Here is a 13706-nt window from a genome sequence, read left to right as displayed (position 1 = left end):
TTATGAACTTACCTCGTACGGACACGAACGAACCGGACGACTATTCAAAAATTTTTTATTTTTCCCCGATCCAAATCCGATCTCCTCTTTTCTTGATCTAATTCAATTCAAATTTGGCTTGTTTAATAACATATTCATTCAATTTTATCCAAAAATACACAATTTGGGAATTTTTCATTTTAGCCCCTAACATTTCATATTTTTACAATTTAGTCCCTATTTCAAAATAACACAAATTACTCAAAATTTCAACAAACCCATGTTAGGCCAAATTTACCTTAGGTCCTTAGAAGCCCATTTATTCAATTTATTTCATAATTTGACCCTTTAATTTACAAATTTCACAATTTAATACTTAATACACATTTTTATCAAAAATCATTTAATTAAACATATTAATCTATCAACAAATATTTATTTTTCATCATCAAACAACAAAAACATCAAGCTATAATCAATGTCAAATCACAAATTCATCATAAATTCTGAAAATTAGGGCATGGGCTAGCTAGAATACGAAGCAACGATCTCAAAAACATAGAAATTATCAAAAACCGAGCAAAGAACATACCTAAATCAAGATTTAAAGGTGCCAAAATTCAGCAAGCTTCAAACCTTATTTATTTTCTCTATATTCGGTTGAACATGCAAGAATATAAGAATATTTTAACTTTGTTTTATTTAATAATAACCTTATTTCTAAAATTACTTATTCAACCTTAATTAATATAATTTATAAACACTGAGTGGATGGTCATTATTGTCCATTAACCATATCAATGGTCCATTTGCATAATAAGGACTTCATAGTTAATAAGCCATAGCAATATAGCACATTAACAAATAGCATACAAATTTTGCATTTTGCGCGATTAAGTCCTTTTATCAAATTAACCAACCAATCGGTAAAATTACTTCTCGAAATTTTCACACATATCAAATAATATGTTGTAAATACCAAAAATAATATTAAAATAATTTTACGACCTCGGATTTGTGGTTCCGAAACTACTATTCCGTCTAAGGTCTAAACCGGCTGGTACAGTAATTGATGCCATTGTGTGAAATTGAAACCCTTGATATGATATAGTTAGAATGTGAACTTGCAATGGTATATATTCATCTTGTTACCATGCTAGTTATATGGCTTGAATCATGAAAGTTCCACTGAGTGTTATCACTCGGCGTACGGTTTGTTTATTCCGTGCATGGGTATTAAGGAATCTCAAAGTCTTGAGGATTGATTCAGCATCCAAATCGTAGTTCTCAACTCGAAAAAGTTTGTATAGTCCCTTTTTCATTTTGATATATGGCATGTACTTAGGATTTGAAGTCGGTTTTGTATTGAAATGGAAATTATGAATTTTGAATTGGCATTGTGGTTTAAGTCAAGTTACAATTTGTTTAATATACATATATGCACATGGCATAAGTAGGTTGAAATGGTTAAATAGTCATATGTTTTGGATTTGAAATGATAATTTGTCTAATATATATAAATATATGTATATATGGTGTTAATGATCAAAATTAAGCATATAAGAGTGGTTAAAAGTGTTGAAATAGTTGAATTGTGATATAGGTTTGATTGATTAGGTGATATGAACTGGTACTAATTGGACCTTTTGAAAATAGGCTGTCACGTCGCAATGCCGGACTTTTAGCGTTGCAACGAAGTGAAGTTAGTAAGTTACGTAGTGACTTGGAACCCCTGAAGTCACGACGTCAACTCGATAGTTTGAAAATTTTACAATTTGGTCCTTATTCGACCTTGAGTCATATTAAGAGCTTTTGTAAGCTCATACAAGGCTCATATATGGTTGTTTAACATGTTGAAATGAAGATTTAATATTAAAAATATGTCTTAACTGTTAAAATGAATTATATTTGATCGTAGTTGCTCTGGCAACAAACGTGATATCCTGTAGCTCGGACCCAACAATTGGGTCGGGTATGGGGTGTTACATTAACAGTTTTCTTGACTAATTACTCGATTGTCCATTAATAAATTTTCCATTTAAATATGAAAATTCTTCTATTCTTAATTTCACTGACTCAGTTTACGGAATTTGATTTCGAACTCGCACTTTTCGACATCGACTAAAATAGGATTGTTACAGGGGAAGTGGTGGGGTATTAAGTGGGCAGGGACGTGTCTTGTTCCTGACATCCCTGCAAGGTGTGCAAGCCTCGGGGAGGCCCAAATTAGCACCATGGCAAGGACAAGACACATCCCTAATTAGGGGTGTTCATTCGGTTAACCGACCCGAAATTACTATAACCGAATTAACCGACCTTCCAAAAATTTTAACCGTTAACCGAACCGATTTTTTTTTAAAATTAACCGAACCAAAATTTTTTCGGTTAATAAGGTCGGTTAACCGAATTAACCGAAAATTATGTATTTTTTATTTTTGGTTAAAAATTACCCGAATTACCCGAATTAACCGAATTACCGAAAAATACCCGAATTACCCGAAATTTTTTTATTTTTTATTTTTAAAATTTAAAAAATTTATAAATTATTAAAGTAAATTGGGTTTTAGACTTTAGTAAATTGGGTTGTCTTTTTAGTTTTAGTTTTATTGGATTGGGTAATTGGGTAAACTTTAGTTTTAGTTTTATTGGGTTGGGTAATTGGGTTGGGTAATTGAGTTTGGGCTGGGTTGGATAATTTTATTTATTAATTTTTTCGGTTAACCGAAAATTTTCGATTAACCGACCGGTTTCGAACCGAATTAACCGTTAACCGAAAAATCATAAAAAAATTAACCGACCCCCGACCGAAAAAATTCGGTTAACCGACCGATTAACCGAATTCGGTCGGTTAACCAAATTTTTTCGGTTTTACCCGAATTATGCACACCCCTATCCCTAATCACTTAATATCTAGATTTTTATATGATTTCAAGGTCGATTCACCTTTAGCAATTCTTATTTGAGCCTTGGAAAAATAAAAATAAAAATACTTTTTGAAAACATATCATTACTGTAAATAAAAATCAACCTATATCATTTTGGTAATATATATATAAATAATATTATTTGAATGAAAATCCTTACTAACTTAAAAGTTAAAACTCAAAGTCCTTATTTTATTTTTTATTAGCTTTTTACGCATGCTCCTTGTTTTATATATTTTATATAATATATCACTACCAACTAATCCTATCGACAATTGCTAAAAGAAATTCCAACATGTGAAGGTATCGCGTCAGTATATAATTGCTTTATATATCTTATGTTCCATTTTCAAATTTTATTTGAGTATATAATTGAACTCAAAATGATGACATCTCTCTACCAGTACCTCCCACCTAACTTCTGCAAAAAATATCTCTTCCTTTTCCTGTGGAAACAAGGGATTCACGTATGGGGAGACATAACATGGAAGCTCCTCTTTTAGATGAGAAGAACAACAACAGAAACATTATTCGGAACGCTGCTCTCTGCTTCTTCTTTCTTCTTTTAACCCTTTCAAGTCAGTTCCTTTATTTTTATTTTTCCTTTTTTCTTGTTTCTTGCTTTTAATGTTCCCATCAAGACTGGTTTTCTCTGTATTGTTTTTTTTTCTTTTTGTTTTCTGTGTTTCCAGGATCGATTGCCTTGCTTTTATCCATTTATTTCATCAAAGTCAACGGTTTTCTGTTACTTTCTGTTACATGAGAATTTAGAAAAACCAAAAGAATACTTCCATATTCATTTGCTCGAGTAATGTTTATAGAATAATACCCAAAAGTTTCTATATTTTGTGACTCTCAGTGAATAGTTGAATGAGTTTGGGGTAAGATACGTTTTCATTTGCTAAATTTACAGCAACGGTTTTGTAATAATAACTTCTATTACAGCCTTATGAACCTGAAGGATTCTTTCTGATCTGATGCGATATGGTTATTGTCAGTTGCACATAAGCAAAAGTTACCATTTAGCAAAGGTTCCTGCTGCAAATCCTGGGTTCATATTTTTCAACAAATCCTGATTTGCATTCAAGAATTCCTTTTTAAGTGAATATACTAAGACTACTCTTGTTTCATATAGTTTATAATCATGGGTTTCTGCTTTATTTGATGCTGGGATATGGTGTGTGTCTCTGTTGTAGGCCTTATATTCAGAGACGACTTTAGCTACTTGTTGGTTAAAGGAGGAAACAAGTACAATGAAAGGGTTGAAGTTGGTGGCCCCGACAGTGTCGAGTCAGATCAGGGCGTTGTTGCCGCTGATGATGCTCGTTGTTCTAAAATCGGTGCCCTTATGCTCAAGAAAGGAGGGCACGCGGTGGATGCAGCGGTGGCAACGGCATTGTGCGTTGGAGTCGTCAACCCAATGGCTAGTGGAATTGGAGGTGGAGCTTTCATGGTGGTTAGGTCTTCATCGACTTCACAAGTCCAAGCCTTTGATGCCAGAGAAACAGCTCCCTTAGCCGCTTCACAGGTTCCCAATTCTCTCTTTCAGTTTATATTATTTCTAAGACAAGTTTATCGGTCACAGGTTCAGTTTTTGTCTTGCTTATGCCTTTTGGTAATTGTTAACGCGCAGAACATGTACGAGAATGATATGAGAACCAAGTACCATGGTCCATTGTCAATGGGAGTTCCTGGTGAAATTGCTGGCCTTCATGAAGCTTGGTTGAGATATGGTCGATTAGATTGGAAGACACTATTTGAGCCTGCAATAAAACTAGCTAAAGAGGGATTTATGACTGCTCCTTATCTTGGATTAAGTATTGCTGAGCAAGAGCTGCTGATCATGAGTGATCCCGGCTTAAAGCAGGTGTTTGCACCAGAGGGGAAGCTGTTACAAGCAGGTGAAAAGTGCTATAATGTAGAGCTAGCCCACACCCTTGAGGAAGTGGCAGAACAAGGACCATGGGTTTTATATAATGGAACTATAGGAGAGAAATTGGTAAAAGATGTGAGACAGGTTGGTGGGATTTTGACAATGGAGGATTTAAGGAATTACAAGGTAGAGGTTACAGATGCAATGGCTGCAAATGTGATGAATTACACTATATATGGAATGCCACCTCCTTCAAGTGGAACACTTGGGCTGTCTCTGGTGGGTAAAATGTATATATTAACTTCATTTTTCATGCTTTAAACCCTAGTAGCATTCAAACTTCAAGTCTTTCTAAACATCATGACATGAAACAGGTTTTGAACATCTTCGACAGCTATGGAAGTGCCGATGCCGCAAAGGGCGATCTTGGAGTGCATCGCCTGATTGAAGCATTGAAACACATGTTTGCTGAAAGAATGAACTTGGGTGACCCTGATTTTGTTGACATTACCAAATATGTATCTGAAATGCTTTCTGTTACTTTTGCAAAGCAAATTCAGGAAAAGATAATTGACAACGCCACTTTCCCTGCAAAATATTATATGTACAGGTATGCATTATAAACAAGGTAATACGAACAAACCTTTAGAGTCTTTACAATGAAGTTTCTGAGCTTTGTAATCCTTTCCATTGCCAGATGGAGTCAACTCAGAGACCATGGAACTAGCCATTTCTGCGTCGTAGATGCAGAACGTAATGCCATATCGATGACCACCACTGTAAATTACCCTTTCGGAGCTGGAGTGTTATCGCCTTCCACCGGGATCATTGTTAACAATGAGATGGGTGATTTCTCAGCACCGACAGAGATATCTCCAGATATGCTCCCTCCTGCTCCTGCAAATTTTATTAGACCAAACAAGAGACCTCTATCTTCCATGACACCACTTATTATTACCAAGGTTTACAAAATTAAATGCAGCACTTACGTTTGAGTTGTTTCAGTAACCTTCCGATGTCTTGATCTGTTTCACTAACCTGAATACCTGACTGGCAGGATAATCAGCTGGCAGGAGTGATTGGTGGCAGTGGTGGAATGAACATAATACCAGCAGTAACCCAGGTTTTCCTAAATCATTTTGTATTGGGGATGGAACCTTTAGCTGCAGTTCAACATCCAAGGATCTACCACAAGGTATGATTCCATTGGACTGGATAGATAGTAATAATAGGTCATGTAATTGGTAATCTTTGTATTTGAAAGAGCATCCAATGAAGTTCATCTTGGTTTGCTGCAGCTAATACCAAACCTAGTTTATTACGAAAACTGGACTGTGATTGATGGGGATCACATCGAGCTTGCAGATGAGACAAAGATTTTCCTGAGAGAGAAGGGGCATGAGCTGCGGGCCAAGTCAGGTGGGGCTATCGTCCAGTTTGTTGTTCAAGCCCTCCAGAAAGACATAGAAAGGGGCCGAAAATTTGGAAAAGACTTATATATATTTCATGGAACATTAACTGCTGTTAGTGACCCTAGAAAAGATGGAAAGCCAGCAGCCGTCTGAATAAGTTGAGAAGCATTCAAAGCAATATGCCGTTAAAGAAAATTAAAATGCAAAGCTTTGTATTCCCTTTTCTTTTGTTTAAGGTGCAATGCATAGAAATGAAGGATGAGGTGTTAGATGGAGCAGGCTAAGTAGTTGCGGACACTTTCGGTGAGACGAGTCTGTTCTAGCTTCTTCACCGTCAATATGAAATTTCTTGTATGCAAGAACCAAGCTCCATTATTTTCCTAAATTGTATATAGTTTTTGTTATGTGCCAATTGCAAGGTATGGGACTTGTATTCCGCATAAGAAAATAAAAGATTTCCTAGTGAAGTTTATATGGACTCTCTAACTTCAATAATTAGTTTTTGGGTTGTGGTTCTCTAAATATCGTATCAGTTGGTATTAGTCATTCATCATGTATCTCAGTTGTAATCGTGTGGCACGGGTGGTGACGTCGACATTGCAGTGTTCGTCCTAGCTCGTGTCGGCTACAAGGCTACAGAGCATGATGGATTGCTATGTGCCAATTACAAGGTATAGACTTGGATCCTATATAAGAAAGTAAGATTTTCTAGTGGGGTATATATGGACTTAGGCCAACTTCAATGGTTAGCTTTTGGAGTGTGGATCTCCAAAGTTCCATATCATTTTTTTTAGATAAGTAAGAATTTTTATTCATCCAAAAAAGAAAACAATTTTTTTTTATTTGGTACATAGGAGTGGTCCAAGACCGCTTTAATGCATAACAGGTGTAACGACCTGATAGTCAGGGGCGACGAAAAGTATTGTTTCGAGACTCCGCTTTTGTAAATTGGGTCCGTGAATATTTTCTTACGGAGCTATAATAGAGGCGAATTAAATTTTGGATAAATAATTTTCAAGAATTAAGAGTTATTAAGGTATAGAGACTAAATCGTATAAGTACTAAAAGTTAAATTATAAATTAAAATTAATTAAAATGACTAAAGTAGTAAATACACTACTAATTAATTGTTGATAGACGGTGGTGGGTTGGGTGTCTTAGAAATTTATTAACTAAACTATTAATTATATGTTATAAAATATAATATATAAGAATAATAATTTAGTGGAAAGAAAGAGAAAACTTTCATTTTCTTTTTCATGCAAACTTTCAAAGCTTAAGGGGAAAAGAGCTTACGAACGGCCATAGAAATTTTGAGGTTTCAAGCTTAAATTGGTTAGTCAATTTAATCTTTTTTTTTATAATCTTCACATTTTTAGAATTCTGGTACTTAAAGTTAGCCGACCCATGTTATAATTTTTAGTATGGTTTAAGACTGAAGATGCTACCATTGTTGATTAGTTAGAGTTTTATGAATTAAATTGATAGATTTTTAAGTTAGAAGTGGAAAAGGACTAAATTGTGGAGTTAATTATTGATTTTGAGCAATAGAGACCAAATTGTGAAAATTTCAAAATTAAGGGGTGAAATTGAAAATTTGGAGCTAAATTTAGCTTAGAGTGGAATTGGTATAAAAATTTGAGGTTAGATGTGGAGATTAAATTAGTGTTGGTTTAGGGACTAATTTGAGGATTAAGCAAATGTAGTATAAAATTTGAAATTTAATGAGAATTGAGTTGTGTATTATTAATCTATTTTATTTCGTAGCGAACGTCGTTCTGGATTCTCTAGTAAGAAGGGGAAAGACAAGGTTGACATTGAGTAGCTCAGAATATATGGTTTGTGTTTCTATAATCCAAACTAATTATGAATTAGTGCATATTGAATTGTTTGTGTCTGGTAAGTATTTGATGTGAGAACTCTTATACATTTTGGGTTGCATTGAATCAAATGATAATTAAAATGATCCAATTATAAAAATCGAGAAATGGTGTATTTTTATGCCCGTTGAATTGAATATATGTATTGATAAAATGTAGCTGCTATCAATTTGAATATATGATTATATGTGATAATGTACATATATGAAATTGAGACATTGATTGTATTGAAAAGTAAAATAAAAACCTATTAACTGTTTCGGGCTAAGCTGAATATAGATGGCATGCCATAGGATAGGAAGAGTACAAGGATTACTTCGACTTCGAGTCGATGAGGCACTGGGTGCCAAATTTGCTTCGGTTTAACCGATGAGACAATTGGTGTCAACTTATTATAGCACTGAGCGTAATTATTTGCTTCGGAATTATCTGATGAGGCACTGGGTGCCAAATTGGTGTGTTGGATGGATCCGTGTATCCGTCCGAGTCCAAGTCTGTCTTGTTAATAGGGAAAATAAATGATAAAAATTGATGTGTTTGGTACTGAAAAGACAAAGGATGAGAAATGGAAATGAGATGTGAAATGAAATATTAAATTGGTAGATTTTGTTGAGAATATTGATGAATTATGAGCACTGAATTCATGAATTGGAAATGAAGATGAATTATGCCATTGTATGAATTGATTTATCAAATGTCTTATGAAATGTTGTTGTCATGTATTAGAACTTGCAAGATTAGTTGGATGTGAACAAGGAATGAGTAAAATTAGTATTATTGGCATGATATATTATATAATATTACTTATTTGCATTTTTACATCTTAAGTATTTATATCTCATTTTAATGTTCAAATTATAGAATTACCACCGAGTTATACTCAGCGTACGGTTTGGTTTTCCGTGCACAGGTTAGGTACTTTTCAACGTATTGTCAACTCAGCATCCAACAACGATCTCGTTCTCAAGTTGTGGTGATGTTCTATTTTGTTATGGCATGTACCTAGGTGGTCTTTTGGTTGATCGTTATTTTGTTAATGTGATGATATTTTGAGTCCCAAGTGTAATGGTATTTATATGTTCATATGGTTGAGGTTGAAGCTATATCTTGGTATGTTAGTCAAACTTGATGTTTTGCATATTTTTAGCTTTAAACTTGGTAGCCTAATTAGCTGGAATATTAGCTCAATTATGATAATTCGGTATGAATAAGTGTTTGAATGGTTGATATGTTATTTTAATGTGTTTGAAAATATAAAATTTGGTACCAATGAGGGCATATTGGTTAGGCACTTAAGATGGATGTTTTGGCATGTTTTTAGCATATTTAACAGTGATTTGAATAGTTAAATGGTTGGTAAATGGGTTGCTTAGCCTTCAAGTAAACACAATTTGATAAACTTGCGGTTGAAAGTACATTTAGGTACATGTGGCCTGAGAAATGGTCTGTCACACGACTGTGTGTCTTGTTAATTTAGGTACAAGTTTCACACGATTTGGCACATGGCCTGCGACACGGCCGTGTGATCCAATTAGTGAGTTGCACGGGTAGAGACACGGGCTGAGACACAGCCGTATGTCCCAACTTCGAAAGCCACACAGCCTAGGGCATGTCACACTGCCGTGTGACCCCTATTTCTAAGTTTTTTGAAAATTTTCCCTAAACTTTCTGAATTGTTTCAATTTAGCCGTTGTTTGTTTTCAGACTATTTTTAAGGTCCCGTAAATTCGTTTTAAAGGCTGTAAAAGTATTTGTACTCTGATTTTAAATGAAGTAGTGAACCTTAATTAGGTAAAGTAGGTCATTCTACTAATATTGTTGGTGATAGTAGGCAGAGTATAAGCGAATGCACTAATGCGAATAATTGGAACAGTATTGCTGGAAACCTAACTTTTAATTTTCAAGATGGGATAAATAGTGATAAGAGTGTAGTTTATGTAAAACTAAGTTTAGCATTGCATAACAGCTCTCATTCTTAGTTGTTCAAACTAATGAAATGGGAGCACTAAATAAATGTGTCATGATTTCTATATAATAATGAATGATAATAGTTAGCTTGCATAATTGCTTATGTTGAAATTAAATGTTCTGATTGGTTAGTAATGCTCCATGACCCTAATTCGACGTCCTTCTGGATAATGTAACACCCCTTACCCGTAGTCAACATCGAAATAGGGTACGAGGCATTACCAGAACCCATACGCTTGTAAACGTATTTAACCGAGTTATAAATTTCATCTAAATTAAAATTTTCAAAATTATTAACATGCTTTTATAATTTTTCATAATATACCTTCAAAATATTATGATCATAATAATTAGGGCTTACGAAACCTGATACATACTCATGCAATTTAATGCTTCATTTCCATTTCATTATTTCGATATTTCATGTACCATCATTTTCATGAATTTTGTACATACCAGTAATAGTTCATTTCAAATTCATGTTATCTCATTTCAAAACTTTACCCGTTATATCATTTAAATATCAATGGTTACATTTATTTCAGATCAATACCAATAATAATTCAATTCCATATTTTCTAATACCCTTATTATTTTCCATATTTATCCCGTTGAATTTCTCAGAAATTCGATGGATTTTCAGAGGTACACTTTTAGTGTACAATTCCGGGTCCGTCAATTCATATTCATGTGCACACATTTCCATTTCAGAGAGCACACTCCCGCGAACCTCATCCTTACAGCGGGATTACCAGTCCAGGCTAAATCCCCTGCAATATAAACTCATAGAGTATTGTCGGGATTACCAGTCCAGGCTCAATCCCCTGCAACGACAATTACTCTAATGAGCTTGGATCTGAATTACCAGTCCAGGCTAAATTCAGACCCTAATTCGGATTACCCGTCCGGGCTAAATCCATTTTCCACATATTCTTCGGGAGGGCTATATCAAGATCACTCGTCCGGGCTAGATCTTTTTCACACATATTCTTCGGGAGGGCTATATCAGGATAGGATCACCCGTCCGGGCTAGATCCTTTTTACCGTCAATTCCTTTTCAGAGATCCATCGAATTTTCCTTTCATTCAACCGGGATTTATTTTCTCTTTTCATCAAGAATATCAATACTTCATCAATTACCATACAATAAACATCCAACTCATTTTCACATCAATAACAAACATTTCAAGCATTTAAGAACATAATTCAAGTTACACGAACTTACCGGGCTAAATTGTAAAAATACTAAAATACAAGAGCACTTTGGTAATTTTCCATTTTCTCGATTTTCTACCCGATCTTTATCTAAATTAATTTTTCATTTTAATAAAACAACTCATTTCATGAAATTTGGTCATTTTTTACATTTTTCCAAAATTGCCCCTAAAGTTTTACTTTTATTCAATTTAGTCCTCGAACCCAAATCATGTAAATTAACCATTTGTAATGCAAATCCATAATATTCATACATTTATTTTCCTCCTCCTCCTCTCCATTCCACATCCTTAATTTATATAACATGCTTATAAGTAATATTGTCTATAATTTTCACTATTTTCTTGTAAATTTAATCAAAGCTGTCCATTTGAGTCATAGTCACTAAAATATTTTTATCTTGATCTACAGAAATCCAAATTAAGATCCGTTAATTTTCTCTGAAACTAGACTCACATCTCTTTTTGTCATAAAATTTTCAAAATTTTTGGTTCAGCCAAATGGTACAATTTATTCTTTAAAGTTTCCCCTATTTCATTGTCTGACAGTTCTGACCACTCTTCACTAAAAATGAATTATCTAATTGTACAGAATTTGGATGATGTTTCTGTTTATTTTCTTTGAAAATAGACTCATCAAATATTCTAATAATATAAATTTTATCCCATAATTATATTTTTACAATTTTTAATGGTTTTCCAAAGTCAAAACAGGGGAACTCAAAATCATTCTGACCTTATCTCACATAACCTATTATATCTCATAATTTATAATTTCATTGCTTACAATGTTTCTTCTATGTGAAACTAGACTCAATAAGCTTTAATTTCATATTTTATTCATCCTATAATTCGATTTCCACAATTTATGGTGATTTTTCAAAGTTAACCTACTGCTGCTGTCCAAAACTGCTTTAGTGCAGAATATTGATTACTAAGTCTATAACACTCTTATTTTCTTTTTTTACACTATTTCTCAACACTTTCTCTTATTTTTTCTTCACTAACATATCAAGAACTTATAACTTTATATAATAAAACCCTACATTAACATCAATCTCACACTTTTTCAATAATATCAAACTCAAAAATATATTGAAATCATGATGTTCTTACCTTGCTCAATTGACTTCAATCTTTAACTTGATTTTCTCCCTCCTCCAGCCTCTATTTCTTGAATCTAACTTGATATTCTAGCTCCCCATAGTCTCTTTGTCAATTTTATCTCTTGGTGGCAATGGAAATTTCTTTGATTTCTAAGTAAAAATGGTGGATTTTTTGGTGAAAGGACCAAATTGTAAAGAAAGCAAAGCTTTCTTTATTCCCCTCTTCTTCTCACGTTAATGCATGCAAAAATGGTGGGGATTGCTACTTTTCATCCTTCTTTCCACATATATATATACTAAATAAATTAATAATAAAACAATATCATTTTTAAAAAAATCAAATTAAAATATTAATAAACTAATATTTATTTATTTATTAATCTAAAATATCTCCAACATCATCATTATCTTCTAGATTTCTCTCTCTTCTAATTGACCATTTTTCCCTTTATGATCTTTTAAAATTCCATCCTTGAGTCATCACTTAATTTGGTAAAATTGTGATTTAGTCCCTCAAACTTCTTCACCTTTTTTAATTTGGTCCTAATCCATCCATTTTTCTTAGTTTCTAGATTATTCCACCCTTAAAATATTTACACCATTGGTCCTTCAACTTTTTCATATTTACACTTTAACCCCTCAACTTTTAAGTATTTACTCTTAGGTAACAAAACTTTTCTCAGTTTTGCGATTTAATCCTTTCTTGAATTAATATGTTATAATTTACTTCCCAATATTGCCATAACTCAAAATTACCCCTTTTTAGCACTTTATTTCCTTATTTTACTATATCAGAGATATTATCTTACTTTCCTTACTGTAGAAATTTTCGAGGTATTACAGATAATCCTTGGTAAGGTTCCTAGAGGGTGAACCAACTTAGTGACGTAAAAAGGCCTCAACTTGCCAAAAAATCCACACACATTATCTTCGCGATAAATATGAACAAGACTACAATTCCAATTGCAGCGAAGCAACGCTTTACAATTTCAGATCACTAAGGAGAAAGGATCATGTTGTTACAAGGGGTTCAAAATCTTATTAACAGCCACAAGTGAGTCTGACCCGATAACATGATTCCTTATGCCATGTTCCCAAGTCAGACGAATGTCATTATAAATAGCATAAAGCTCAGCTTTGGTGATATGCATGTCCTAATTTCCCAATAAAGCCAAATAGCCAAAAAACCATCAATACCACTCATAGTGAGATCAACAAGATTCAAAGTAGCTGCAACATCCACGTTCATTTTGACAAAGCCAGGAGGTGGCTGAGACCAAGTAATAAGAGAATTAACTCGGTGATTAGGCAGTTACAGATTGACCTTATGACTATTAAAATTACCAATAC

At 33.7% G+C, this 13706-nt stretch overlaps 1 protein-coding gene across 1 annotated transcript; it reads left to right on the top strand.

Moving 5' to 3' along the window:
- The first annotated feature begins 3173 nt into the window (after window positions 1-3173).
- LOC107901150 (glutathione hydrolase 3) lies at window positions 3174-6660 on the top strand. The gene is made up of 7 exons (XM_016827032.2): window positions 3174-3481; window positions 4100-4431; window positions 4537-5055; window positions 5151-5386; window positions 5474-5738; window positions 5834-5971; window positions 6075-6660. Exons 1-7 carry the CDS (start codon window positions 3373-3375, stop codon window positions 6339-6341), a joined length of 1866 nt encoding a protein of 621 aa, XP_016682521.1. The 5' UTR covers window positions 3174-3372; the 3' UTR covers window positions 6342-6660.
- Window positions 6661-13706: the final 7046 nt, after the last annotated feature.

The sequence above is a fragment of the Gossypium hirsutum genome, chromosome D06 (genome assembly GCF_007990345.1).
Source record: "Gossypium hirsutum isolate 1008001.06 chromosome D06, Gossypium_hirsutum_v2.1, whole genome shotgun sequence".
NCBI classification, from domain to species: Eukaryota; Viridiplantae; Streptophyta; class Magnoliopsida; order Malvales; family Malvaceae; genus Gossypium; species Gossypium hirsutum.
This window is presented reverse-complemented; position numbering and strand designations above follow the sequence as displayed.

Bases quoted from the DNA above. Each gene is read 5' to 3' on its own strand.
- LOC107901150 (XM_016827032.2), top strand. From the start codon at position 3,373: ATGGGGAGACATAACATGGAAGCTCCTCTTTTAGATGAGAAGAACAAC. The intron at 3,482-4,099 runs GTCAGTTCCTTT...TCTCTGTTGTAG, and splicing joins TCTTCTTTTAACCCTTTCAA to GCCTTATATTCAGAGACGAC. The intron at 5,056-5,150 runs GTGGGTAAAATG...GACATGAAACAG, and splicing joins GAACACTTGGGCTGTCTCTG to GTTTTGAACATCTTCGACAG.